General features: G+C 29.0%; 2 protein-coding genes across 2 annotated transcripts; both read right to left on the bottom strand.

The window, feature by feature from the left end:
- Positions 1–622: 622 nt before the first annotated feature.
- Positions 623–14,948, bottom strand: LOC107453982 (uncharacterized). Its single transcript, XM_087169438.1, has 3 exons — positions 14,819–14,948; positions 7,993–8,217; positions 623–5,680 (listed from the first exon to the last, which is right to left on the bottom strand). The coding sequence occupies exon 3, from the start codon at positions 5,051–5,053 to the stop codon at positions 3,689–3,691; it is 1,365 nt and encodes a 454-aa protein (XP_087025564.1). The 5' UTR covers positions 5,054–5,680; positions 7,993–8,217; positions 14,819–14,948; the 3' UTR covers positions 623–3,688.
- Positions 8,233–14,812, bottom strand: LOC147806552 (uncharacterized). Its single transcript, XM_087169439.1, has 2 exons — positions 12,116–14,812; positions 8,233–11,554 (listed from the first exon to the last, which is right to left on the bottom strand). Exon 2 carries the CDS (start codon positions 10,154–10,156, stop codon positions 9,785–9,787), a length of 372 nt encoding a protein of 123 aa, XP_087025565.1. The 5' UTR covers positions 10,157–11,554; positions 12,116–14,812; the 3' UTR covers positions 8,233–9,784.
- Positions 14,949–27,345: the final 12,397 nt, after the last annotated feature.

The raw sequence follows: 27,345 nt of genomic DNA, 5'->3' as shown, positions 1-27,345 counted from the left end.
GTGTTTCGATTCCATTTTCGGCAGTTATTGATTTTCACTTGGCTTTAAATTATCCTGATATATTTAAGACGATATGGGAAATTCGAATCATTTTTAGAACGCGAAATTACTACAATTAAAATAAAAGTTATGATTGTACTAGGCTTACTTAACCAATAAATAATATCAAGGATTTTCTAAGTAGAAAATACACGGAGCGACATATTCCAGGACAATTGGGTTCGGTGAAGAAGGGTACCAACTAACGCATGCGCGATCGCTCTGTCCTGGACAAGTTATTAAATTACGGTGACAAGTTATTAAATTACGATGATGCAGCGAATTCTGGTCCTATTTGAATACAATTATTGATAATAATCAACAAAAAATTGACGTAAAATTAAAATAATTTAACTAAAAGCCTTCGGTTTAGCAAATACTTAAAGTGGAGGAGCCCCTAGCGGCGTACAGTTACTCTTTCGGTAATATGTTAGTTTTCAATCCGTTTGAAGTACAGCGCCCTACTTCCCCTTCGAGTTGGTTTTTTTACACCTTTTGGATATGCATTAGAAAGAAAGATTTTTTTCTTTTTATTATTATAAGTAGTAGTAAAAAACAAAATAAGAAACAGAAAAATAAATGCTTCGTTTAAAAAACTTTTATTTACTATGTTACAAGTGTACACTTTTTTCGCCATGATGGTCCATTAAATTGCTTGTTGAGAAATATTACAAATAATATATAAAACTAAGCTTTGCTACACAACAAACATACAATCTGATAATTTGAAACAATTTTCCATGAAAAGTCTCGTATATTTTCCTGATGAATACCAACCAATGTGAGTCCAGATATAATATGTATTTTAAATATATGTGTTTTATGTATTTTAAATATATGTAAATGTGAACAATAGGGTTTTTGTAAGCCATTAAATTAACCAGCTAAAAGAACTTCATTCTCTCCTTAAAAGATAAAATTTTCCTCCAGTGTTGAAAATTACATGGATATTCAATTTCAGTGAAATTTATTAAATTGATGCTCTCTACTTCGAAGTAGTTCGCAGATGGGCATAATATATAATGGGGTGATTCATAATGAGCCCTGTTAATCAGCCAAGGCGTTAATTTTGCCGCCAACCTAAATCAGGAACTGCGGTAGATACCTATCCTTCTGCACAATTTCTTAAAATACAGTCAAAATGGACAGTACTTTTTATCAGGTTAAGGGGAAGAAAACATATTCAAATAGTAATAATAAATAAATAAAAAAGAAAGCTTCAAGCATAGCTGCATGCGTGAAGAGGCAACTGTCCAGTAAATTTCCCGAAATAAAGACAATTTCATGTTACATAATATCTGAAGTATTTAGTACACTGTCTGACTTCTTAACATAAATTATAACATAGAGTCAAGTGGGGTAAAGTGGGTTCATGAGAAAAAGTGGGCCAATGTTAAAAAAAAAAAAAAAAACATTTCCCCCTTTAAATGGAGATAACTTGGTTAATATTTTTAGAGACCCGAAATGAAACCTAATTTTGATCACAATGGAACTCTTTAATTTGATTAACGAAAAAAAAAGTAATTTTAGCACTTATTCTTTTAAATATATTCAAAATACATTTATTTAAAAGCATTTCCATTTCTAAAACAATATTTACACACGTTTTTAATGAAATATGTATTATTTTTAGAACTATACCCACTTTACCTCACTCTGGGGTAAAGTGGGTATATCAAACATGTTCTTCTGAATTCATTACTGTAAGAAAAAAATTAATGTAATTTAATAAATTATGCTTCATATTTAATCAATATGTATTCAATCTACATAAAATGCATTAAAATTTTCGGTAAAATAAATTTAACAGTTTGAATTTATAGCCTTCTTCAAAAAAAGGTTGATTTTCAGGGGTCTGTCCATGCCAAATTTACTACCGTTTAGCGGTAACTTCACAAATCAACTTTAGGAAAAACGGTAGTTTCACAGAATATTTTTTCTTAAAAAAATTTTTTGTATCCCGTAAAAAACCATAAATCCATATTTTTGTGTTGATTTTTTAATATAATTTTTAATTTTCACAAATTATGTCTAAATTTTCACAAATTAGGCACCTCTCAGAAAAACCTAGATAGAGACCTGCTTTTCCCCACCTGAGCCTACAATTTTGAAATTCTAATTTCACTTATTTCTGCTTCTTAAACTGGATTGCAACGCTATGTTCTAATGTAGGGCCATTCTTAACTAATGTGCTATAAAGGTTAGAAAACACACTGTTGTGGTTCAAAATTAGCATTATAAAAATGCATGATAGAATCTATTTAAAAGTAATATGATGAAAAATTATAATAAACTAAAATATATAAATAAATTTCAACAAATATTAGCTATAGTTTGTCTAAAGTAAGAACTCCCCTAACCATGTACCTGTGGCGGTGACTATGGTAACGAGGTATAACTATTTCAATTAAGAGTGTGGGTTCATTGTTTAGGACAGGTTATGGTTCAGGTCGTTGAGAGAAAGGGAATCTTTTTCTTCGGTCTACTGTGTTAGCCCTAGAGTGAAGAGAAGCTACCCTCCCTGAAATGCGCTCTTATTTCCACAGTAGCAGACGGCCTTTAGACTTAGATGCAGGATGAGTTCTTACTGTAAACAAACTATACAATATTTCAAAGCAAATATTATTGCAACAAATTTAGAGCTATAGAAAAGAAGTATAAACAAAAGTGTTCTCATTCACCTTAAAAGTTATTTTTTACCAATATTCAGAACCAAAACTTGTCACTTTTACTAATACACAATGAAATTTATGTAATGATTGTGATTAGAATTTTGAAATTATAATTAATCATCCATCTTTTCGTTTCTTGAAATTCTGTAAGAAATTACATTTTGCTACAAACACTGAACCCATTTCCTTAAACAAAATGTACAGAATGAAATAATTTCAATACGATTCTCTGAGAAAGACAATTAGAATCACTTTTATAGAACAAGAGGTAGGAAGATTTTTCTGAATTTTCATATTTTAATGAACAATTTAGACAGATTAAGAGCAAAGGTAAAAGGCTTTGGGGGATACTCTTGCAGGGTGTGTAACCAGATTTTTCAACAAAAAATAAGTGCCTTTTAAGTACTCAAAAAATATTTTTAATCACTCTTCAAAAGAAAAAATCATAATTAGGATCTGTGCAGTAATAAAAAAAAAATTTCTATCTTTAAAGTTCTTAATTTATAAACTCAAAATCAATAAAATAAATAAATATTGCAGAAAATTTTTTGAAAATCATGAATTTTTTGTAGCTTAGAGCGACAATCGATGCAACAAAGAAAAAATCTCTATTTAAAAGATTGAAAATTAAGCACTTTTTACAAACACTGACTAAATAAAGCACCTTCAAGGGCTTTTAAAAAATATAAATCAAAAATCAGCACTTTTTAAAAATGCTATGCACCTTGTCTTGGCCCACAAGCCAAAGTTACATATTCCTGTTGCAAAGTAGATATCCAACCTCTTATTTTATAATTATTTGCTTTCTTTTGTGTTATTCTCACCCTGTATAATATTTAGTCATTATGAAACACTCTGTATCATAATGATAAATAGAAGTGCAAAAGTTCATCAAAATATTAAAAAAATATCATTCCTAACCAAATGGTGAAAGATCTATTTAACATATAATGCAAAATTTTCACTACAGACATGAATTAAGATTTTTTGGGAGCATGAATAAGGATGTGCCTGTTTAAATTACTGTTTTTCGAAAAACTCTTCTTACATATGTTACAAGCGAAAGGTTTTTCACCAGTATGAACTACTCTGTGTTTATTTAGACCACCATTCGTTGAAAAACCTTTGTTACATATACTGCAAGAATAAGGTTTCTCACCAGTATGAATAATGTTGTGTCTTATCAAATCACTTTTAAATGAAAAACTCCGATCACATACGCCACAAGGATATGGTTTTACAACAGAATGTTTTTCAGGATCAGGTGTTTCATTAGTATGGCTGGACTTGTGCTTAATGAAGTCAGTATTTCTTGCATAACTTTTATTGCATATATTGCAAGTAAAGATTTTTTCACCATGCTGAGAAAATCTGTGATAAGTTAAAGTGCTGCTTGATGCAAAACTGTCGCCACATTCATTGCAAGAATAAGTTTTTTCACTGTGATAGGAACATTTGTGGTGAGTTAAAGTACGGCTTGCTGCAAAACTTTTGCCGCAAACATTGCAAGGATAAGGTTTTTCACCTGAATGAACAAGGTAATGCACAGTTAAATGAGAATTTCTAGCAAAACTTTTATTACATACAGTACAGGAATAAGGTTTTTCTCCTGTATGGGAATATCTGTGGGTAGTTAAACTACTGCTTGATGCAAACCTTTTACTGCATATATTACAAGAATAAGGTTTTATTCCAAGATGAATAAGGTTGTGTTGAATTAAATCCCCTCTTCTTGAAAAACTCTTGCCACATAAAGTACAAGAAAAAGGTTTTTCCCCAGTATGAACAACATAGTGTTTATTTAAACCACTGGATGTTGAAAACCTTTTATTACACACACCACAAGAATGAGGTTTCTCGCCAGTATGGACAAGGTTATGTTTATTTAAATCACCTTTAGTAGAAAAACTTCTTTTACAAATACTACAACAGTAAGGTTTTATTCCGGTGTGTACCGCGGTGTGCGTAATTAAATGGGATCGTTGAGAAAAACTTTTATGACATACGCTACAAGGATAAGGCTTTTCACCGGTATGAATACGTTTATGTATAGTTAAGTCACGGGTTGCTGAAAAAATCTTATTGCAAAAATTACAAACGTGAACTTTTTCGCCTGAATGAATGCGTTTGTGAACATTTAAATCACGGTTTGATGGAAAAACTTTATCACATGATCTACAAGAATAAAGTTTTTTATTAGTATGAATAAATCTATGAGTTAGCAAATTATGTTTCTGAGAAAAACTCTTATTACATACATTGCAAGTATAAGATTTTTCTTGAGTCTCCTCATAACTATCATTAACTAAGGCAAAATCATGCTCAAAACTTTCATCCGACATGTTACTAGAATAGTTAAAAAGTCCCCATAACAAAACAGGAAAAATTATTATTTTCAAATTTTTTATTACGTATACTATTGTTTTCTACGTACACAACAAAATTTTAAATTAATCATTCGGAACAAAATTTTATAATAATAGAAATGATATGCAAAAATGAGAAATAAATTTAAATTTTCTTAAAAAAGATCAGTTACAGAAATTATCAACTTAATACTCAAGCTTTATAGTGGCACTAAAATTTTTCATTCTAAATAACGGGAACAAGATGAAGGGATGAAAAACGGAGCTTATCAGTCCCGTGATATATTTTCAAAACATTAAATCATTGAGAAAAAAATTAAATAAATGACGCTATTTTTAATTGTTTGTAAGTGAAACAGAAACATAACTAGCAATAAACGTGTTAGACACAATGGTTTGAAGCATGTAGGTAGGTTTTTAAAATTCAAACTGCAGTTGGTCACAAAATTTACATTCCCAGCAAGTAAAGGTAGATGACTGTAATGATACACTTCAGTAGGATTTAATTAAAGGTTAGAAGATTAATTTGACGTTACTCCAAATAATTATTTTCAAGTCCATTGCTAAGAATAATGTTGAGTCCAAAGACTTTACGGCAGTGACCTGAAAATAGAAAAATGAAGGATAAATTACACAGTATCCTAAAAAAAGATATGACTGAAATAAAGGTAGATTAGGTAAAAAAAAAATCTTAGCATAAACAAAAAACACTCTGAATTTAATGAATTTTAAATTTTCTAACCTTTTAGAAATTAGAATGTTTAATGCGAGGGAACAGTTTTTTTTTTTTTTATAAAAAAAAGCAGATTGAATTGGTTTGGTCTTGTTCACAGAGTAACCAAGGAAAATTAATATCTGAAGCACTTTCATGGGCTCCAGGTAAGGTTGGCAAGTTTTTGACAATTGACAGTTTTATCCGGTTTTAACAGTGGTTTTATCCATCATGTCCAAAAAAACTTTTTGACAATTGTCAAAACTTGAGCCGCAATGGCTCTGGGGAACCTTTCAATGACGTGAACCCGGTTCGAATCTGGCTTGCACCAACCACAGTGCTGACATGAAATATCCTCAGGTAGATCATGGGTTAGAGTGCCCTTGCTGTAAGGTTAACCGTGAGAGGTTCTCACGGCTTCTTCTTCATGTAACGAAAATGCGTGTTAGTTCCATCAATAAGTCCTTCACAAAGGCGAATTTTTCCCAATACTTTATCCAGGAGTTCCCTTGTCTTCTGGGTTCGGTTCAAAATTACAAGGCTACGTAGTTGAACATTAGTAGTTGTGAACCCAAAAATTTGGTCGGCTGTTCAACGACAATCATTAAGTGTCAATACTTCAAAATTTTAGTGTATATTAGCTACTATAAATAAGAATTATTTATAAATAAACATGCATAGAAAATAACAAATAATCAATCAATTATATTCTTGAATTATTTTGATATTGAACTCTCCTTTGACAATTACTGTCAAAAACCCAAACCATAAAATTGCACAAAATTAAAATCTATCCAATCTGTTCATTCGTTAAAATATTTCAAATTAAAATACTTAAACATTCAGCTGGATAAAAATAAAAAAACACTCAACAATCATTCTATTCATTATATCTAAATCATTTTCATTTACTCCCATTTTGATTTATTTTCCCAAAAACATACAACTACAAAAAAAAAAGTTTTGAAATCTTTTGTATTTCAAATTCATTTTTCAGTTTCGTATGAATAAGACCGAAATTCGAAACTATTCCTTCGATTGATGATGAGCTGCATAAACTAGAAAGTAGAGGTACTAAGCTTTTATAACATAATAAAATAATGAGCAACTTGGAGATTTATTTTAATAACTACACTAAATATTAATAGTAATTTAGTTAAACCCTTGAATTGATTGATTGAAAAAATTATTAATTCATTTAAATATTTATATTTTTTTATAAATTATAATTAGTTCATTAATCAATAAGCTGTGGTTAATAGAAATATGATTAATAGAAAAAAATTGTGTTCTATTAATCCTAGTGTAAAAAGTGTGATCATATTTGTGATTCAGGAGTAATTTAAAAAACAAACTCAAAAGAATAATAGCTGAGAAAAATATAACTTGATCACTAATTTTCTTTATTTTTTTATTTTAAAGAATTTTCCTCAATTGATTACATAATTAATTTTGAGTAATAATAAATTATTATTTGATAGGATGAGAGACTAGGTTTAAAATGTGTTTAAGGAAAAATGTGCAGTACAATCTCGCTATGCATAAATGAATGAAAAATGAGAATTTTATTCTGAAAATATACAGGAATTATATACATTAATATTACATTAATATATAATTTACATTAATATATTACTCAAACTTACACAATACACGAAAAACATATTCTAAGGATGCGAAAGCATAGCTTGGTGGCATATATTGAGGTTTTGTACTTTTATAATACTTGCACCAGACATGATTAATATTACAATGATATTTTCATACATCTTTTCAGAAACTTAATTTGTTTATAGTTTTATAATAACTATTTCGATGTCATGAATATCATATGGCATGAATATTTGACATGGATATCGTTCAAACAAAAAATAAAATAAATGCTAATTGTTAACATTTTAATTGAATCAAGTTATTGGAATAACTAATTTAATTACTAAAAAATATAATTTTAATTTGTATCCTGTTATATTAATGACAAGCTAATAAAATCTCCAATGAAACTAAAATTAGTCATCAGAAAAAATACATGTTTAATCAAAATAAAGTCGTCATTAAAAAAAAAAAAAAAAACACTGTAAATTTGTCTTATACCAATATGCCCCAAGGCAAATATTTTTTATTTATTTGCCTTTTAATACTTTTTAAGAAAAGGGTTAATAATTAAAATACGTTTTCAAACATAGAAAAACACCGAACTTACCTCTGTTTGACAGAAATTTTTTTATGAAATATTGCAGACATCTTTTATTGTTTATGATAAATTCCAAACTATTTAAGGTATTAATTGATTTCATACAATGATACACAGAACAGAATATCAATAAAATTGTAAACCTTTTCCCTTAACAGGAATGTTAATGTACTTGCTCCCTTAATTGCACAGAATTCAACATAGAGGAAATTCAATTCTAAACAAACAGCAGACCTTCGCAGTGTTGCCAGAACTTAAGATTAAAAAGTAGCGAATGGGAGCTCCAAAAGTAGCGGATTCGAACATTTTGTAGCCCAAATATATATATATATATATTGAAAAGGGTGCAAATAAATACCTCAAAATCAACCTCAAATATACCTTAAATATACCTCCAGAGGTATATATGTTTCAGCCTGAAGTATATTTTTTTACACTTGTGGAAGTATTTATTCAGCAACCTAAGGTGTGTCATTTTACACTTCAGGTTATTATAAATCAACCACATGTGTATTTTGTTCGACTTCAGGTAATTATTTTTCAACCTCAGGTATATAATTTTATGCTTGTAGAGGTATATATTTATCAACCTGTGGTGTGTCGTTTTACACTTCTGGTTGTTATAAATCAACCTCAAATGTATTTTGTTCTACCTCAGGTAATTATTCTTCAACCTCAGGTATATAATTTTATGCTTGTAGAGGTATATATTTTTCAACCTAAGGTGGGCCATTTTACACTTCTGGTTGTTATAAATCAACCTGAAGTGTATTTTCAACAATTGGAAAGGTTATTTTTAATTAGCGCCATGTGTTCCATGTTCTACCTTAAGTTATTATTTCGTAACCTCAAGTATATATTTTTGTATTTTTAGAAGCATTAATTTATCAACCAAAGATGTTTTTTTTAGCACTTACGAAGGTGAGGTGTTATACGGACCACCTAGTTTATTAATTTTTAGACTCACTATATAAAAAATATAATATATATATAAAGATATTATATATATTATATGAAGAATAATGTACATTACATTTTTTTCACTAGTAGAGATCATTTATCAACCTGAAATTTTTAATATTAAACCTTCGGCAGTAATTGCTTCTTTTGTTAAGCTATAAAAGAAAGTTTCAAATGCATAATTCTTCTATAATTTTAATAGATTGATTTAAATCATCTTAAAATAACACTTATCCAAATTCTACAGTCAGTAAAAATTATTTATGGGAACTCATACTCGTATTTTTAGAAGATAGTTGTCTAAGGTGCTGGAATTTTTAAAGCTATAAAACTACAAATTTAAATTATTAGTCAGCTGAAATTCAAAGTACTTTTATTTAAAACTAAAATTTCACTTTTTTTACAAACCAACAAAATTATTTTAAATACTGTTTCCGTCTACATGTTGAAACTTGTAATTATTGGAACCTAAAAGGAAAAAAAATATAAATTAGTAAAAAAGTCATATTTACGATAATAGTGGCAGGTCCTAAAATATTAGAAAGTATTTTTTTTATCATTTAAATTAACTGGATGAAATTAATTTTCCTTTTCAGATAAATATCTTCTGCCATTTCTATTCAATCCTCGTAGCTAAAGAGCATGACATGTATCACAGCCACAAAATAAAATACACTGAAGACAGTATTACCATTAACAACATTTACAGAAATTCAAATATACAGGGTGTTTATAAAGTCTCGGACCCATTTTGATGTTTAATAACTCATAAAATAATAAAGATAGATTAAAATTAATAACATAAATGGTTAGATAGACTCAAAAACTTTCATGAACCTTGTCAATGAACTTCCACGTGTGTCCCCTTCGTCGCACGGAGAATATCAAGTCGATAGTCAATAGCGGCAAGCATGTCGGCATCCACAGAGGCTATTGCGGTTGTAATTCTGGCTTTGAGGCCATCAATGTTCGACATGATCCTCCTGTAAACATTGTCCTTTATAAATCCCCAAAGAAAAAAGTCCAGCGGCGTTATATCAGGTGATCTGGGTGGCCAAGGAATTGGACCTCCTCGCCCAATCCATCTTCCTGTAAAATGGTCATTCAAAGAACTACGAACGATGATACCCCAATGAGGTGGTGCACCATCTTGTTGCAAAAAGACATGTGGCTGAAGCTCTTCTAGTTGTGGAAATACGAAGTTTTCCAACATGTCTAAGTATACGACTGATGAGATTGTCTTTTCTGTAAAAAAGAAAGCTACCTCTCGTGAAATTGACTATCGACATGATATTCTCCGAGCGACGAAGGGGGCACACGTGGAAGTTCATTGACAAGGGTCATGAAACTTTTTGAGTCTATCTAACCATTAATGTTATTAATTTTAATCTATCTTTATTATTTTATGAGTTATTAAACATCAAAATGGGTCCGGGACTTTATAAACACCCTGTATAATTCCAATCTTATTATGCAATTTTAACACTTTTTATTTTTCTATACATCTGTAACATTATGGTACTTGTAAGTTTAATAATTAGATTTCCTTCCCTTTCCTTTTTAAAAATCTTTAAACTCAATAAACCTAGTCTATATTTTTCAACTTTTTGTCAGACTTCATAAAACTAGCAGCTTTTTTTTAAATTTTTGACGCTGATTCTGAAAAGGACTTATGTTATTGTCAATCACATCAGAGTTTCTTAAAAAATAGTTATTTTAATAATTTTTAATCAATGTAATCAAGAATATACAATCGTTTAATAAATTAAAATTTTAAAGTTATGTACCAATTTTTATTCTTTTTTTACCCTCAATCGAATAGAACAAATTACAAGCTGATAAGGAGCATTTATTTTAAAGTTGTGAGTAATTTTATGTGAGGAAAATGTCTAAGAGAGAATGATTTGAAATAATACTTTTAAAATAAGTTGAGTATAATATCTCCTATTTAACTTATAATACCGAGCAGAATAAAACTAATAGTTAATTGTTACAAACACTTGTTTAAATATAAATACACATCCCATAGGATGAAACTCAAAATAATGCATATTACTTTTAACAATAAATGTTTTTATTTGCAATTGATTTTATTCAATTCAGGATTAAAATTGCATACTATACTGACTTATTTCTAAAATATTTAAGATTTCTGAAATTCGCACATTTTTGAAGTAGTGAACCATAAACAGCTGCATGAAAAAGCTCATAACCTTGAAACAAATTGTCATATAAACTTGAAATCGGATTTAATTTCATTCTGCCCAATATTCTACTAAGTAATAATAATCTGCTTAGTAAATAATTAACGTGGGTAAAATGCGAGAAAATAACATGTAGTGAAAATAGCAATTTTGTGATCAAGTGAAGAAGTGAGCTAGTACAGTTACTAGTTTTCAATTATCAAATATCTAGCAAACTATTGTTATCAACAATTACATAAATTCTGTAGTTTATTAGGGAGATTACTTTTTCTTTCAGGTATAAATTCAGAACTATATCCTAGGGGAAGGCTGAGCAGTAGCTTGCTTGTCTCTTCTTCTTCGCCGCAGCGCATGTGCTATTTACAGCCAAGGCCATCTCAGTAATATCAGGGAACTGTGGATAAGCTCTGTAAATATATATATATATATATATATATATATATATATATATATATATATATATATATATATATATATATATATATATATATATATGAACTTTGCTTCGCAACAAATATCCAAACGATAAGCATACAGCTATAGTAGAATTTCAAAGCAAAATTGCTATTTTAAAAGTCTTTCAATTTTCAATGATTTATTTATAAGAGAAATTGTGAACATTTTTCTCAATTAATCAGCGTGCATACTGCTACGTTAAAACATATACATTTAAGCAAAATAAAAAGAATAGTTCTATTTGACTGAATTACAAACAATAAAATATACTGTGCATAACCTGCTGTAACGATTCACCAGTAATGTTACCCAAAACAGTGACGAGAAATATTTCGGTTATTCTCTCTTATTGCTAAGCCTACAACGATAGCCTCCAAGAATATCCTCCAACTTAAATTATTTAAGATCAGGACACGTCGTTAAAACAAAAATAATAAAATTTAAGTTTCAAAATTGAAGCATATTTGATTAAAAGTGATAAAACTAAATTAATAAATGTCAAGCACACTTACCGAATTTCGAATAGACTTTCGATTGTCAACACACACGCCATTTGCCGGCTCGCATGGAACTCTGGGAAGTGAGTTAGTTAATATGAAGTGTACTTTAAGCAACCTTAAAACAAGCTTAGGTATAAATAAAATGACTTCAACACCTCAATAAATACCTCACTCTCTTTAGTTGAAATAAGGTATATTTTTTTATACCTCATAAATACCTCAATATCGTTTGTAGAAAAAAGGTATATTTTTTATGCTTCGTAATTACCTCACTCTCGTTAGTTGAAATAAGGTTGATTTTTTTATACCTCATAGATACCTCTTTTGTTACAAGTGTAAGAGAAACAACCTCGTATATCTTAAAAATCATCTTATCAGTCTGGATGATTTGAAGTGAATTTAAAACAACCTCAAAATAAGCTTATGTATAAATAAAATGACTTCATATACCTCAATAAATACCTTTTTATCGTTAGTTGAAATAAGGTAAAAATTTTTATACCTCAAAAATACCTCTTTTGTTACAAGTGTAAGAAAATAAACCTGGTATACCTTAAAAATCTCCTTATCAGTCTGGTTGATTTGAAGTGAATTTTAAACAACCTCAAAACAAGCTGAAGTATATATAAATCAATCTCGTACATCTTAATTACAACCTTTACGAGGTATAATTTTTATTGCTGTTTTCTCTGCAACCTTAAATATACCTCAAAACAACCTTAATACCTCAAAAATACCTCAAATCAACCTTAAATATACCTTAAATTTTCATAAGGGCAAACTCCAACAAGAAATTCAGAAAAGTTCAACTTCATGGGCCTACATCTGTGTGTATTTAAAAATAAAGGGCAAAAAATCTTTTTTTTGATAAGCAAAATAATTTATTTGATCATTTCTGCTCTGAAGTTCGAAACAATGCAAAGTACAAACATTCAGCTCGCAGATGAGAAATATGACTTTGCTTTTCTTTGTAACAGCATCAATAATAGTTTCAAACTCGATTGAGAATAGTTTTGATAGTAATTTAGTGAACAAATGAATATTTTGATTTGGGCCTCGTATGAAACAGTATTTTAAAGCGTCTACGAAGCAACAAATATTTTTAACTAATTTTTTTCTTCATTTATAGTAGCCGTAACATCTGTTGCAAAGTTTAAAAAAAAACAATGATAAAAAGATAGATTTGCACTAAATGCTCGTAAATATTTTCTTTTCTCGCAGCTCACTTAGTTGCTGTGCTTACTTTACTTGCACAGTGAAGCATGTTAAGTTGACCATCTCTATAAGTTAATCACCCATCTAAGATTTTGATAATCAAGTGCAAAGCAGGTAAAAACAATTTATTATCATTTTTATAAGATGACTTCTCTTATAAAACCATCAAATTGTAGTTCCACTTCTGATCAGTTTACGCTAGTTTCACTGTAGTAGCTTTAATAATTTTCTAAACTCCTTTTATAACACACAGCATATACATTACCGTGTTTATCATTTAAAGTAATTATCTTTCCTAGTTATTTTGCAATTACTATAAATGTTTCGAAAGGTTTAAAATGTTGACATTTTCGAATTAAAAAAATTGTGGTTATTCAATTTTCCTGATCCCTAAGTGCACTATGTTTCAATTAACTTAGTTATTTTTATTCATAATTTCATTGTTATAGTTAATTGTTTGTTATAATTATAAGTTTGTTATATTTGTTATAGTTATAATTTTATTTATAATTTGAAATTTCATAGTATATATTTTTGTTTTAAAAACAAAATCCATCTTTTGCGTTTCATCGTCATCATTGGGTGGGCCTTGGCCTTCTATGAAATATTTCTTCATGTCGTTCTCCCTGATGCCAATTCTGATTATCATTTGCGTTTGGTAATACGAATTTTATTTTAATATGATAACTATCCAAAACTTCATTTTTATTTGTTTCATTTATTTATTGCATATTTGGCAAAATGAGGTGAAAAATAATAACTGTAACCATAGCAATACATATTATAGCTTATTTTTTAAAAAAATAATTTCATCATTTACAACGGGCAAATCTAAGCTCTAGAAAGATATAAAAATTTTCCTATTTTTCGTGCAACTGTGAATAGATGGTGATTTACAAAAGTGAAATGAATTCACAAAAAAGCATTTAACAGTACGATATTTTTTGGAAACTCATTGTCATTCACAACAACTATTTTCATTCATCAGGTTTAATGACTTTGGATTTAATTTTTCTGAGTTTCAAAGCGAGTAACGTGATTTTTTTTCTCCAGAAGATAAACGATTAATAATAGTTGGAGTTAAAAAACATTTTCCCCATCATACTCTCCGTGCATTTTTCCATATATATCTTTGCGATTTCCCGAGTCTACGATTTGAAACATAAACATGGAAAGATCATAGACTCCATCAGTAAAACATATCAATAAGAATCCAAAACTGAAGCGAGAACGTTTTCAACAGCAACAAAAATGTCCTTTTTAAAAATGGTAAAGAAGCTGCAAACTTTCAGAATCATTTTATAATGGGAAGGAAAAAAATTTAAAAATATATATATATTTCAGTAAGGAAAAAAAGTAGCGCATATTTAAGATTTGTAGCGTTCGAAAAATAATAAGTAGCCCAAAAAGTAGCAAGTAGCGAAAATTCAATTTTCAGTAGCGGGAACTTTTAAAAGTAGCCCAATCCGCTACTTGTAGCCCAATCTGGCAACACTGGACCTTCGTTTTTTCGAGGCATACGGTTAAACGTTATTCTCGATTCGAGCTATTTTGCGATTCAGGCTCTTTCATGGTGACGTAAAATTCCTAGTTCTAAAAAGTGATACGCTACACTCTTGTGGCGCTAGTGAAGATAAGATACTCAATTTTGCCTAAGTTTCAACACGCTTTCGGGAGTAGCACTGCTTTTCTTCACAGGAAAATTGAGTAAATAAAATTTGATCTGAACACCCAAAGATGTATATTGCTAGTAAAGTTTATTTTCCAAAAGTACCAAATAAGGCTTTGTTTCTTTTAAACAATAAAAATTAATTAAAATGTCCTATTAACCTGAAGAGGGATTGTTCAATACTCAACAAGTGTGAACGCATTTTTACGGTCACAATCAATCATATACAAAAACCATCGAGTGCTATGATTTTGTTCAATTCAGATGTCATTATGAACAATAATACGCCAGCTGGTATTGAACACCCAATTTTTCAGAGTACGCACGGTTTAATTTATTAAATAGTTATATATTCCTTTCATTGTCTGAAATAAACAAAACCTTATATGGTACTTTTAGAAATGATACACTTCTAGTAATATGTATGAAAGAGTGTCAGGTGCAATTATTATTTATTTTGCCTTTTCGGGTAAGCGATAATACGAAATAAATAATATTCAACAAAAAGAAATTAATGTGATATAGCCTAGTGGTTCCCAAATGGTATTCGGGGGAAGAGTTAAAACGCTTTTTAAATAGCTTTTTTAATGTTTTAAAATCTGTAATTACGAGGGTTGCTATTTATATTTCTGGTCTAATAATAAAAAAAAACAAATATGTAGGATCGAAATTGGTTTTATTGTTTTTCAAAATATTCTCCATGATGATCAATACACTTTTGCATGCGTTTGAACCAATTTTCAAAGCACTTTTTTCCGGTCCGATTGAGGTAACTCCAAAACATGCGTTTTGAATGCATCAACCGCTTTTTCGGGGGTCGAAAATCGTTATCCACGTAATTTATTTTTGATGTGTGGGAATAAGAAGAAGTCATTGGGTGCCAAATCAGGGCTGTACGGCGGATGACCCATCAGTTCGATCTTTCGCTCCGTCAGAAATGCCTTTGTTTGAGTCGATGTGTGAGAGCTCGCATTGTCATGATGAAAAAGGATTCGCCTGTTCTTCTGCTTTTTTCGAATTTCTCCGATGACTTCTGGCAAACAAATGGTCGTGTACCATTCAGAATTGACCGTCCTGCGTTGCTCTAACGCCACTGTTGCCTCATGATCATGTCATAACAGTCGACTGTTAATGCCGAAGAAACAGGCAATCATTTGTTTCGATGTGCTTCTTCCTCGAACAACTTTTGTTGGTTTTGCCTCGTCTTGGAAGACCCATACAGTTGATTGCTGTTTTGTTTCCGGCTCATATGCATAGATCCATGATTCGTCATCTGTGTAGATGTTATACACAGCCTTTGATGTACCTTGAAAGTATTTTTCCAACATTTCCTTGCACCAATCGACACGAGCCTTTTTTTGAGCGTTTGTCAGATTATGCGGGATCCAACGTGAAAAAAAAAATTTACGCTCAAATGTTCATGCAAAATTTTATTGATGCTAGTCATACTAATGTCCAAAGACGCCTCTATCTCACTGTATGTCACATGACGATATTGCTTTATCAGTTCACGCACAGCATCGATCTTTTCTGGCACAACAACGGATTTTGGACGACCTGCACGGGATTCGTCCTAGATCGAACATCGACCACGATTAAATTCGTTATACCAATTTTTTACAGTGCTGTAGGATGGCGCTTTATCGCTGAATGAAGAATTAAGTTCATCGAAGCACTCTTGTCTTGACAATCCACGTCGAAAGTTATGAAAAATAATGGCACGAAAATGTTCACGATTCAATTCCATTTTTTGAAAGAGAAGAACTTTTCAATTTACTGTCAACAACACAAATGAAGCTATAATGGTAAATCGTTTGCTGAATTTATGTTTAAAAATATCAAACTTTCGATTAAAATCGTCTGCGGTCGCCTAGCAACACTTACTGTTGCCAAGGCCAGAAATATAAATAGCAACCCTCGTATATTTGGAACCAATCAATAATCAATTATTCACTTACAATTTTGGTTGTCTTTACGAAATTAATTGAAATAAAATACCAATAAAAGAAAAATGACAATTTTCTTAAAGAAAAATATTTATTTTTTCTGATAAAACAGTATAGAATAAATTTTGATAAGAGCATGCATTTATAAAAATTTACATTAATATTTCCCAACACGCTTTTCAAATCAAAATAAAATTAGTTTGCAAATCAGACATACGCATAGTGTAGATAGTTATAAAATCATTTAAAAAATTTCTCAGAGATTTCAAAATTATAAATAATTATAATAAATATAAATATTTTGACGAAAAATCTTTGTTTGTGATTATCAGTATAAAAGATAAAAGGCAAGAACAAAACTCTCTCCATCTCATTCATAGATTGTAAACAAGCTACAGTTAATACTAATATATATATATTAACGGCAAAGTTATGTTTCTGTTTATGAACATCATCGTAGAAGACAACAGCAGGTAGCAAAGAAATTACTGTTAAAACTACTATGAGCGTTTATTGAACTTTTGCTATTCAAAACGCGCCAACATCGTTGTTTGCGGAAGTGAAAGCAATTCTCGTATGGTGTGAAAGTGAGAATTTGGTGTAAGATTAATATTTAATTATTTAGATTTAAATTACACACTTTAAATCGTATATAAACGCTTGATTAGGTATAAAACCGGAATAAAGTGTTTCTTCACCAATTGTAAGGATTATTCATATTATAGTCGGAGAGATAACACCACTATTTTTACAATGTAATAACTTTTTCAATGCAGTTCTTTTAAGTAATGAAAACCATAATTCGGCCAATTTTATTTATTTTCAGTTTACTCATAGCTAGACTAGATTTAGCTCCAGGACTGTGAATTCAACTATCCGACATAAAACTTAATTGAAGATTATTAGAATGAAAACATTTCATCCCTCTTATGTAATCTTTTAAAAATAAAAGTCTTTGTAAATTTTTATAAAATCGGGCTTCCGTTGGAAGAATGTTGATCATTTAGAGTTCCGTAGCCGGAGAAACTTCGGTCCGAAGAAGCGAGGGTTCGCTCCTTCAAAGCCTCTAAGATCAACCGAGTATAAATGATATACATGCTCGTAAAATCTATGGAATCGAAAGTACTGTGTCGGTTGCGAAACTGTACCACAGGTACAGGGATTTGGAGAAACTTTTCTACCCTTTCAGATGTATGTGCAGATTATGGAAGTGGCCTCACGAATGAGGGATGCTGCCGGATAGGTTCTGAGCAAAATTGCTTTTTAACTCTAGCGGTTGTCTCGTGTCAAACAAGAGATGCTCCTTCCTGGCATAATTAGATGGGCAATGACTAGTGAGGAGTTTCATAGATAAGAGGAACCCGCAAGAGGAAGTGAAGGTCCTATCTTCCCGGTGGCAACGAAAAATGGGTTACTTTTTTCAATCAGTTTGGCGACTTTTTCTATCTGTTAAATCGCCACATCGCCAGTGTTCGTGTGCACGTTTGTTGTTAATTTCACGTGCCGAAATTTTACTGCATGGAGTAGAAATCTAATCTGTTGTGGTAAGTAAAAATTATTAATATGTTAGTTTTATACATTTATTTTTAACTAATTAAATTTTAAAACATTGCATGAATGTTAATGTATTACGTTCTATAAAACGTAAACATCTTTCACGTGTTATTTTCCATTGAGAATGAATTTTATAATTCAACTTTACTAGAAATTTATTTTTATATGCATTAATTGATTGAGCGGTTATTGTTTAAAACATTTGTTGGATAATTTTTGCAGAGGAAAATTTTTGATAACCTAAAAATGTTTTTATATTGGAATATTTATTCTGTTTAAAATATAAATGTTTTGATCATTAAGAATGTTTTAGTTAAATCAGCGGTAATATAGCAAAAATGAGCTTGCATAAATTTTTGGAAATTATATAGTCTGTTATTTATGTATAATAATAAATGAACTTATATAGAGAGAAATGCTTGTGTGTTGTACTGTTTGTCATTAAAATTAAGGTACGATGCTAAAATTTATATAATGTCTGGTTTATAATAAGGAATGTTGAAATATGAAGGTTGCATTTTTTAGGATAGCTGTATTAAGAAGATGTGATGATTAAAGTTATAAGTATTTTAGATCTTCAAATTATCTTTATATATTTCAAAATTGATAGATGAGATTTATGTATTCAAAATAAATTAGTTAACTCTGTAAATTTTGTCTGTGTGAGAAATTTATCCCTTTTGACATTGTAATTCTTTAATGCATAGTATTTTTAATGATACTTTTTTTCTCTAGTGGTTCATGATTCATGTACTGGAAAGACTGGAAGCATCTCTATGTACCAAATACAGTTAGCTGATTGTGGAGAAGATAAACTTGGTGAAACAGTAGCTAGAGAACTGCCTATTTAGATAGTTTATTAAACTTTCTATATAGATGTTTTTAAAATGGTTATCTTTTTATTGTTTTTCCAAGCTCGGTATAACAACTAAAGCTTATTTGCAAACTTAACTAGATGTTAATTACTTTCTAGGGTAAGTCGTTCATTAGATTGTAATTCTAGATTTAAGATTGTTCTAAAAAAACTTCTTATTACATTAGCTGTATTTTTTACCTCTTACTGCAATTAATTTTGCATTGATGACAACAATAAAAGTTACGTGCCATTTTTACAGACTCCCGAAACTGGTAAGTTCCCTTTTTCGAGTAAAACATTGCAGTTTTATCAAAATATTTTTTGTTTAATTTTGATCTTTAAAGATATGAAAGTTTTCTGTAATGCATATAAAATCAGCTTATCTTCTAGTAATTTTATATTTATATTGTCAATTATTTATAATTTCACATTTATGTGGATATATTTGTAAGCATTTGGAGTTTTCATTATTCTCCTTTTGTTAGTTGTGTACATATAATCGTATCATGAAATGTAATCCAAAGTTCTGATTTTTCGTAATTATACAAAATTTAATCGGCAGTTTGGGAGTAATGTTAAGGTTATTGTTTCTAATTTATAAAAATTTAAGTATTGTTTTTGAAATTGCACATGATTAAATGATCAAGTCATTGATGATAATTTAAGTTCTTTATTGTAGGGTAAAAGTACAGTTTGTTAAAAGTAAAATTAATTTTGTGTATGAAATGAAAAAAGCAGGTATAATGTATCAAACATATGCATGATCTTATTGTCTGCTGTTTAAGTTATGTATTAATTTCACAGCCTGTGTATAAACTCTTATATAGCCTTTTTGTGTTATGGGATGAAAGTTATAACAATTGTGTTTTATGAATGTTTTTAATTGTGTAAAAGCTAGTTATTGGGACATCTATCAGAACAGATGTCAGTAAGAACATTTGCATAAGTATTAGTATTTCATAATGAAGCAAACCTCATTGTCAGAAATCGCGTCAAAACTTTTTTTCTTCTAAAATGTTCAATTTATTCAGAATTTTCTTTTTAAATATATTATATTAATAGAATCTTTTAAATATATTTGATTAATTAAATGCCTATTAATATTCAAAATTATGAGTAAACGTAACACATAAAATTTCAAGTATGACATCAATTTTAACTGGAAAATATTGCAATTTTTCTATTTTGATAACTAGAAAAATCTTTAAAATTCCCTTTTGTGTCAATTATTTAGTACATTCTGCAACAGTTATGAAATTTATATTATTTCGTGAAATCTACTGGATTTTTTTCCTATCCGTGTTGTCAGCTATGATTTCGCAATTTTTCAGAGGAGAGTTTCGTCAATTTCAAATATAGTTATTAAGGTTTATACTTGCTTATGTCTGTGAAACTTTTTTTTTCATATGCTGGTAATTTATTTACAGTAGAAAATCTATGCAATGAAATTCTATAAACCACATTAACTTTCACTGGTGTAAACAATAAAAATTGCAGTTAAGAATTTCTGCAATAACGCAAGAACAATGAACTATTTTCATAATTTGTCTAATTATTTAGGCAATTAAGTTCAGAACAATATTTAGGTAAATGTATTTCCTTAAATGTCTTTCTATTTTTAATTCTACTCTACTTGATTAAGCAAACTAAAGTTGATAAATTTATTGTGTTATATTAGTTGTTATGCTCTCGAAAATTTAAATTTTTTTTTTTTCTGTAAATGCTTAACCATATATTTATGTGTCTAAATATTTGAATCTAAAAATTATATTAAGCATTTATAGCTTGTCTTTCTCAAACTAATATTACTGCCATGCTTAGGTAAGTTTAAAGATATGTCCAATGATCTGTTTGAAACAAAATACTATAAAATGCTAAGACACATGTTTCAAGTTTTTTTTTTTTTTAAATATATTGTTTTAATAAAGTTTGAAAAAATTACTATTAAACCTATAAGTAATATTTTAGAGTTGTGAATACCTAATTAAAATTATGAGTAGGCTTTAAATGAATGGCAAATATTATTCTGAATTTTTGTTTTATTTTCAATGGCACTTCATTTGTGAATTTTTTTTAATTTTTTTCTTTTGAAGACCCAAACGAAATTTAATATTTTTTTCTTTTCTTCTAAACTAGTTTCTTTAAGCATGTAAAATATAACATTAAAAGTTAATAAAAGAGATTTTCATATAGAATTATTGAGTGAATTATATTAAACTTCCATTTTTAAATTAGATGTTTCTTGTAAATGACAGTTTCTTGTATTGGGTAGATTTACATAATCAGTTTTTTCTAGCCTGACAAGAGTTTACCATTCCTGGTATGTATTTGAATATAATTCCCATGTTTGAAGAAGCTACCACTAATTAATAATTTTTAAAACCGTTCTATGAAGGAAAGAATCCTTTTGTGCAAAATTCTTATTTATATTTGTATCTAAAACTATTGTTTGTATGCTTATTAATACATTTATTTGAGATTATTAATTTAGGTGAAGTTTATTTAAGTTGAAGTCTTATCGAAAGTGTGATGTCTGTCTGCTGAAATTTCAGAAAAATGGAAAACTGTGACAACTATTTTATTAAATAAAGTTTAAAATTGTTCATATGACCAGTAGTAATTTTGACTTCTTTCATTCATTATAGCTTCATACTTAAAAAATTTTTTATTTAAGTATGAAATTATTTATTAAGTAAAAATTCATACCCAATGCAGCTACAAGAAGTTGATTACAGTATCTTTGTACAATAAATAAATAAAATTAAAGATATTTTTTATTTTTATAATGCTTAAAATATTTCATTAAAAAAATCTACTGGAATATGTTTTGAGTTATCAATTTGAAATACGAAAACAGTGTGTAAATATCAATTTGCGATATCTACCAACTTAAAATTCTACACTTTTAAATTCTATTAATTTTTATTGCAATTTTTCAGAAAAATTTTCTGTCCTATTTTCCTTATCAATATTAAGTACATTTTTTAAACGTTTGATCTTCAGGTAATGAAACAATTTGGGAAATTCCATACGAAATGCTATCAGATCCATTAAGATGGAACAATTCCTCAGCAATAACTCTACTTGGAACAATTTCTGAGCTATTAACACCTAGAACACAAAATACTTATAAAAAAAAGCATAATATAGTCAGAAAATAAAGGTTATACTTTTTATGGTACATTTCAAAAAAATTATTTTTCTCTTGTGAAATAATGGATGTGGAATTTTTTAAAGTAACCCAGAAATAGGATGACAAGGAAGAAAATAAGCTTTTCGAAATCTTATGAATCATCATTGAGGAAGCGTGTAGAAGATTCGCATCATAATTTATATTTGTACTTATTAAATTTAGGATATTAATAAAAACTAAGAGGATAAAATACTTAATTATGGTCATGGATTACATTTTTCTATCATCCTTTGTATTTGAAGCATTTTGCAATCTGATCCTCTCTAAATCCGCTGTTTTTCCAAATTATTTGACGGTCTAAAAAAGTATTTTGGAATCCATTCGATGCAAATATGTCAAAAATTTTCACGCGACGTATAAAATTAATTAGTAAATAAAAATAAAATAGATATTTCGTTTCATGCTAACTTTATTTCAACAATGGTTAAAAAACATAATATTAAAAGCAGCGGGAACAATTTTTCAAAGAGACATTTATTTTTATTTATTTATTTTAGAAACTAGTTAATTTTAGATTAAGCAATAAGTCATGCATTTTATAGAAAATTGTATTACCCTAAATTTCCGGTGCATGTATTTTACCTCTACGAGAATGAGAATAATAAATTGAAAAAACCCTAAAATACTAATTAAGCGTCCCGAAAATTTATATGATTGGATGGGAAAGGGTAAGAAAAAAAAAATTGGACTATTTAAGTCTTAATAGATAAATTATAATTGATATTAAATAGATAAATAATTTCACTGAGGCACCTATTTCTTTTATATTCCATAATAATGTTTTATTTTTATACGAATGCAAAAAGTTTCCAATCGTTGAGCTTAAGAAAATAATTGATATGAACATTTATAACATCGTTTTTAAATATGCAAAACTAAAAGGCATACACTCGCCGTTACTTACTTAATGATTTTTATAATCTTAATTTTTTCTTAATAAGAATGCTCTGAATTGATATATGTTTGTACAAATCATGTTAAAAATTTGAAATTTTTAGAGCCCAAAAAATAACAGAAATTTTGCCAGCATCGGCAATAGTTAATGCGAGTATAAGTAATAAGACATGTTGATGTGAGTATAAGTTAAGGCATTCAGGGCATGTTGAGAAGCCATAGCAAGCCTCAATTTTGATGTTTTGTTTTATAAAAAAAATAGACTACACAAAGTTTCTCGCTAATTAGTTTCAGTAAAAGTTTAAGATTCTTAAGAAAAGCTTGACGTCATTACCAATCCAAGTGTTGTATACACAAAAATGCCACTTTTAAATACTCTATTTCCTGTAAGAGTAACTTTAACAAATAATACTTTATTTTAACTTAATTCAGTTTTGATTGAAAAATAGCGTGAATTATCATGAAATACAATAGAAAAATTGGGTATTTTCATAAATTTGTCTAGGCTTGTATTTAGCGAAATAATCTCTTTGCCCAGAACAATCAGAATGTAAAAAAGCTAAATACAGTTTTTTTTTTCATTCGTAACTTATTTCCGTACAGTTTTGAGAAAGTAAGACATTTTATAACATACATTTATTATTTAACCTTGTAATTATTAGATATGGAATGTCCTTAAAAGCTAAAAGAATAAAATTGCATAATCTGCCACTTAATATTGTTATGCATTTGACTCAATCCGGTCTTATAAGGTCGAAATGAAATTTTTTAAAGTTATTTGATAATGAAATAAAATAGTTTTAAGCACCACCATTTGCTGAAATGTAAGAAAATCTTGCGCCACATTTCACATTAATTCATAGTAAAAAAAAAGGATATATCGTATAAAATGGAACTTATTAGTTAAAAATTCTAAGAACATTCATCATAGTCTAACACGTTTTATCAAGAAATTAATCCTTGAAAAATCAGAATTTAAATTTTGAATTCGATAATGCTGTAAGTTATTTCAAATTGTAAAAGAAAAAAAAATCAAAATTGAACTTTTGATTTTAACAAAGGTGTCTTTAAAAATTACGTCACTGTATTAATGGAAAATAAAGGTAATTAAAAGAAAATTTATCTTTCGTAAATAGCAAATAACTATAATTATAACCTAAATAAATACAACAATTAACAATAATGCTTAAATTTTGTTGCATTGTTAAATTTTTACTTTGCTAAATTACATATAAATTATATAACTTTTTAATTCATAAAAAGTATTATTTTATGGATTTAAAGAAAGAATTTTTTTTTAAAAAATCAAAAGTTTTGGGTTATGGCACGTACTTTCTTAGGTTAAAGATATTAAAATGGAGAATAAATAAAATAATATCGACGAATAAAGTAATATCTAATCGGATACAATAAGTATTTCGGACATTCACCAAAAACGACTATGTGATTGTTGACATTCACCGGTGAAAATCGACATTCTCTTGATTTCAGTCATTCACGTTAACAATTATGCTGTAAAATATTTGTCAGAAAGAAAAAGTAGTTATGAAAGTTATATATATGTATAGCATACTAAATAAATAAAAAAAAACACGAGGAAAATTAAGAAAAACAATAAGTTTTATTTATTGAGCTTAAGCTGCAAGTAAATAGAACTCATAAAATAAATTCAAAATGTAGAGAAAACAAGGGGAAAATTACAGAACAATGATGAAAAAAGAGAAGAAAAAAAAATAATAAAATAACAAAAACCGGATAGAAAAAAAAAAATTATTACAGTTAAAACATTTTCACCCTGCACGAACGAATCTAATTGCCAAAGTTGCATAGTTTTTGCGTGGTTCCCCCGAACTTTCAAATGTAGTTAAAAATTACCAATAATACTTAGATTTTGTTTTGTTTCACTAAAAAATTTTATTTGAATTATTATGTATTTTTTAAAAAAAAATCATTAAATGATATTTACAGTAACACTTACATGAATGTGATAATCGTGAAATGATTTAAATTAAAAACCATCTAAAATTTTTAAATTGTTCATAAAAAGTTATCTTTTAGGGTGTTAAAAAGGGACTTTGAAAAATTATATGCTTATTATGCCTATGCTTAAACGAAAAAAAAAAATTTATTTCAGTCACAGATAGCATGTATGAAGACCAGTTTGTATGCCATAGACTAAATGGGGATGTAAAGTGATTATTGCTAGATTTATTAGTTAGTTTGGATTGCTAGATTTATTAGTTTGATTATTTGGATTGGTATAATTTATTAGTTTGATAAATTGGATTATTGCTATTTTTCTAATTAATTTTAAATCCATTTATATGCTCAACAGTGATTCCTTAGATTTTGATAAAATTCTGACTGAAACATTTATTTGCGTCACCAAACATGAAGTTTTTAATCAAATTGCGACTTCAAGTGCCACAAGCATTCTTAAAATATGTGAACAGAGTGTTCCGTTTTCTCATTCTTAATATAAATTGTTTATATAAATGTATATTAATAATTTAATCTAAATATTATACTCAATTATATGTCGCAAACTGATATGCGAGGAGTAACAAAAAGATAGTTGGAAACTATCGAATTCCTAGTTAAGAAGAAAAGATGAAAAAACGGCAAAACCAATTTGATTGCCTAATGATTCTTAGATATAGTTCTACCGATCTCCTTTCAATTTCTTTCTGTTCCACCCGAAAATCCTTATAATGTTTCGTTATTTACCCCAAAACTGGGATTTGCTGGTTTTCACAGATATTGTTTTTTTCTCGCTTGAATTTTATTGACTATAATTTATTTTCCTTCTTTAGACGAAGTTAAAAAGCTGAAGCGTCAAGACAACGAATTTTCGAAGAACCATTCTTTCTCAGAAGAGGCTAACATTAACTTTAGATAATTTTACACACACACAACATGTGCTCCCTCCACATTTTACATGTGCTCCCTCCTTTTGCTTAAATTTAAATATCTGAATTCAAAAACCAATTCATGTATATGCGACTAATCTGTTCTTTTATTTTCACAGAAATGCAATTGCATGTCAATAATGCTTCTCCTAAGAAGGTTTAATGCATTTTCAGCGTGGGCAGAAAATCTCTGATTTCAAGCTTATTGTGCTCTTGAAATAATATTCAAGTATAGTAAAATCCCACAGTGGACTGATCGTTAAGACACGGTTCCCAGCAGATCACCGAAGTCAAGCATCACTGACTGCGGTCAGTGTGCGGGTGGGTGACCACTTAGATCAGTCTGCGTAGGGACCGAGGGTGTGCGGTATTGGTCCTCGTTAAACTGTGCTACCGTAGAGTGCTCGACTTCGCGCGCAGATCGTTGGGCTACCAAAGCGGGGGTGCCATCCCCTCCGCAGAGGATCAAAATTGTGATGGCATGTCTTCGGATCATCCTCCGGGATGTTTCCCAGACCGTCGCCAATAGCCCATTGTGCAGCTCTAGTGCGACGTAAATTAACAATAACAATAATAATAACTTTCTATTTTCATTTCATTTCTGTAGGGATTTACTAATTCCAACACTAGATGGCAGCTCTGCATTAAAATACACTCCACTAAAGGCTCTGTCAGTAGTTTAGAATTGTAAAATTAAATTATCAAATTAATTATTAATAAGTAATTAACTAAGTTAATACATATTTCTAAATCGAGTTGAAAGTTTATTAACCTTAAAAAAAATATATAATTTATTATCCATTTTTTATATTTTAGTATATAAGAAATCTAGACTCAAAAGGTCATCTCCCCTTCTGTTTGACAGGGCCATCAGAGAAAAAATTCACCTTAAACCCGAAGACTGTCTTATCAGAAACGAAACTCCCGCTATTGGAGTTGTTCCAGAGAATACGACAATCTGTCTAGAACTCATCGAGCCCTGCTCGAAAAAAGACCACGCGAATAA

Source organism: Parasteatoda tepidariorum, chromosome 8 (assembly GCF_982258835.1).
Source record: "Parasteatoda tepidariorum strain Cologne lab strain chromosome 8, Ptep-v5.0, whole genome shotgun sequence".
NCBI classification, from domain to species: Eukaryota; Metazoa; Arthropoda; class Arachnida; order Araneae; family Theridiidae; genus Parasteatoda; species Parasteatoda tepidariorum.
This window is presented reverse-complemented; position numbering and strand designations above follow the sequence as displayed.

Bases quoted from the DNA above. Each gene is read 5' to 3' on its own strand.
- LOC107453982 (XM_087169438.1), bottom strand. From the start codon at position 5,053: ATGTCGGATGAAAGTTTTGAGCATGATTTTGCCTTAGTTAATGATAGT.
- LOC147806552 (XM_087169439.1), bottom strand. From the start codon at position 10,156: ATGTTGGAAAACTTCGTATTTCCACAACTAGAAGAGCTTCAGCCACAT.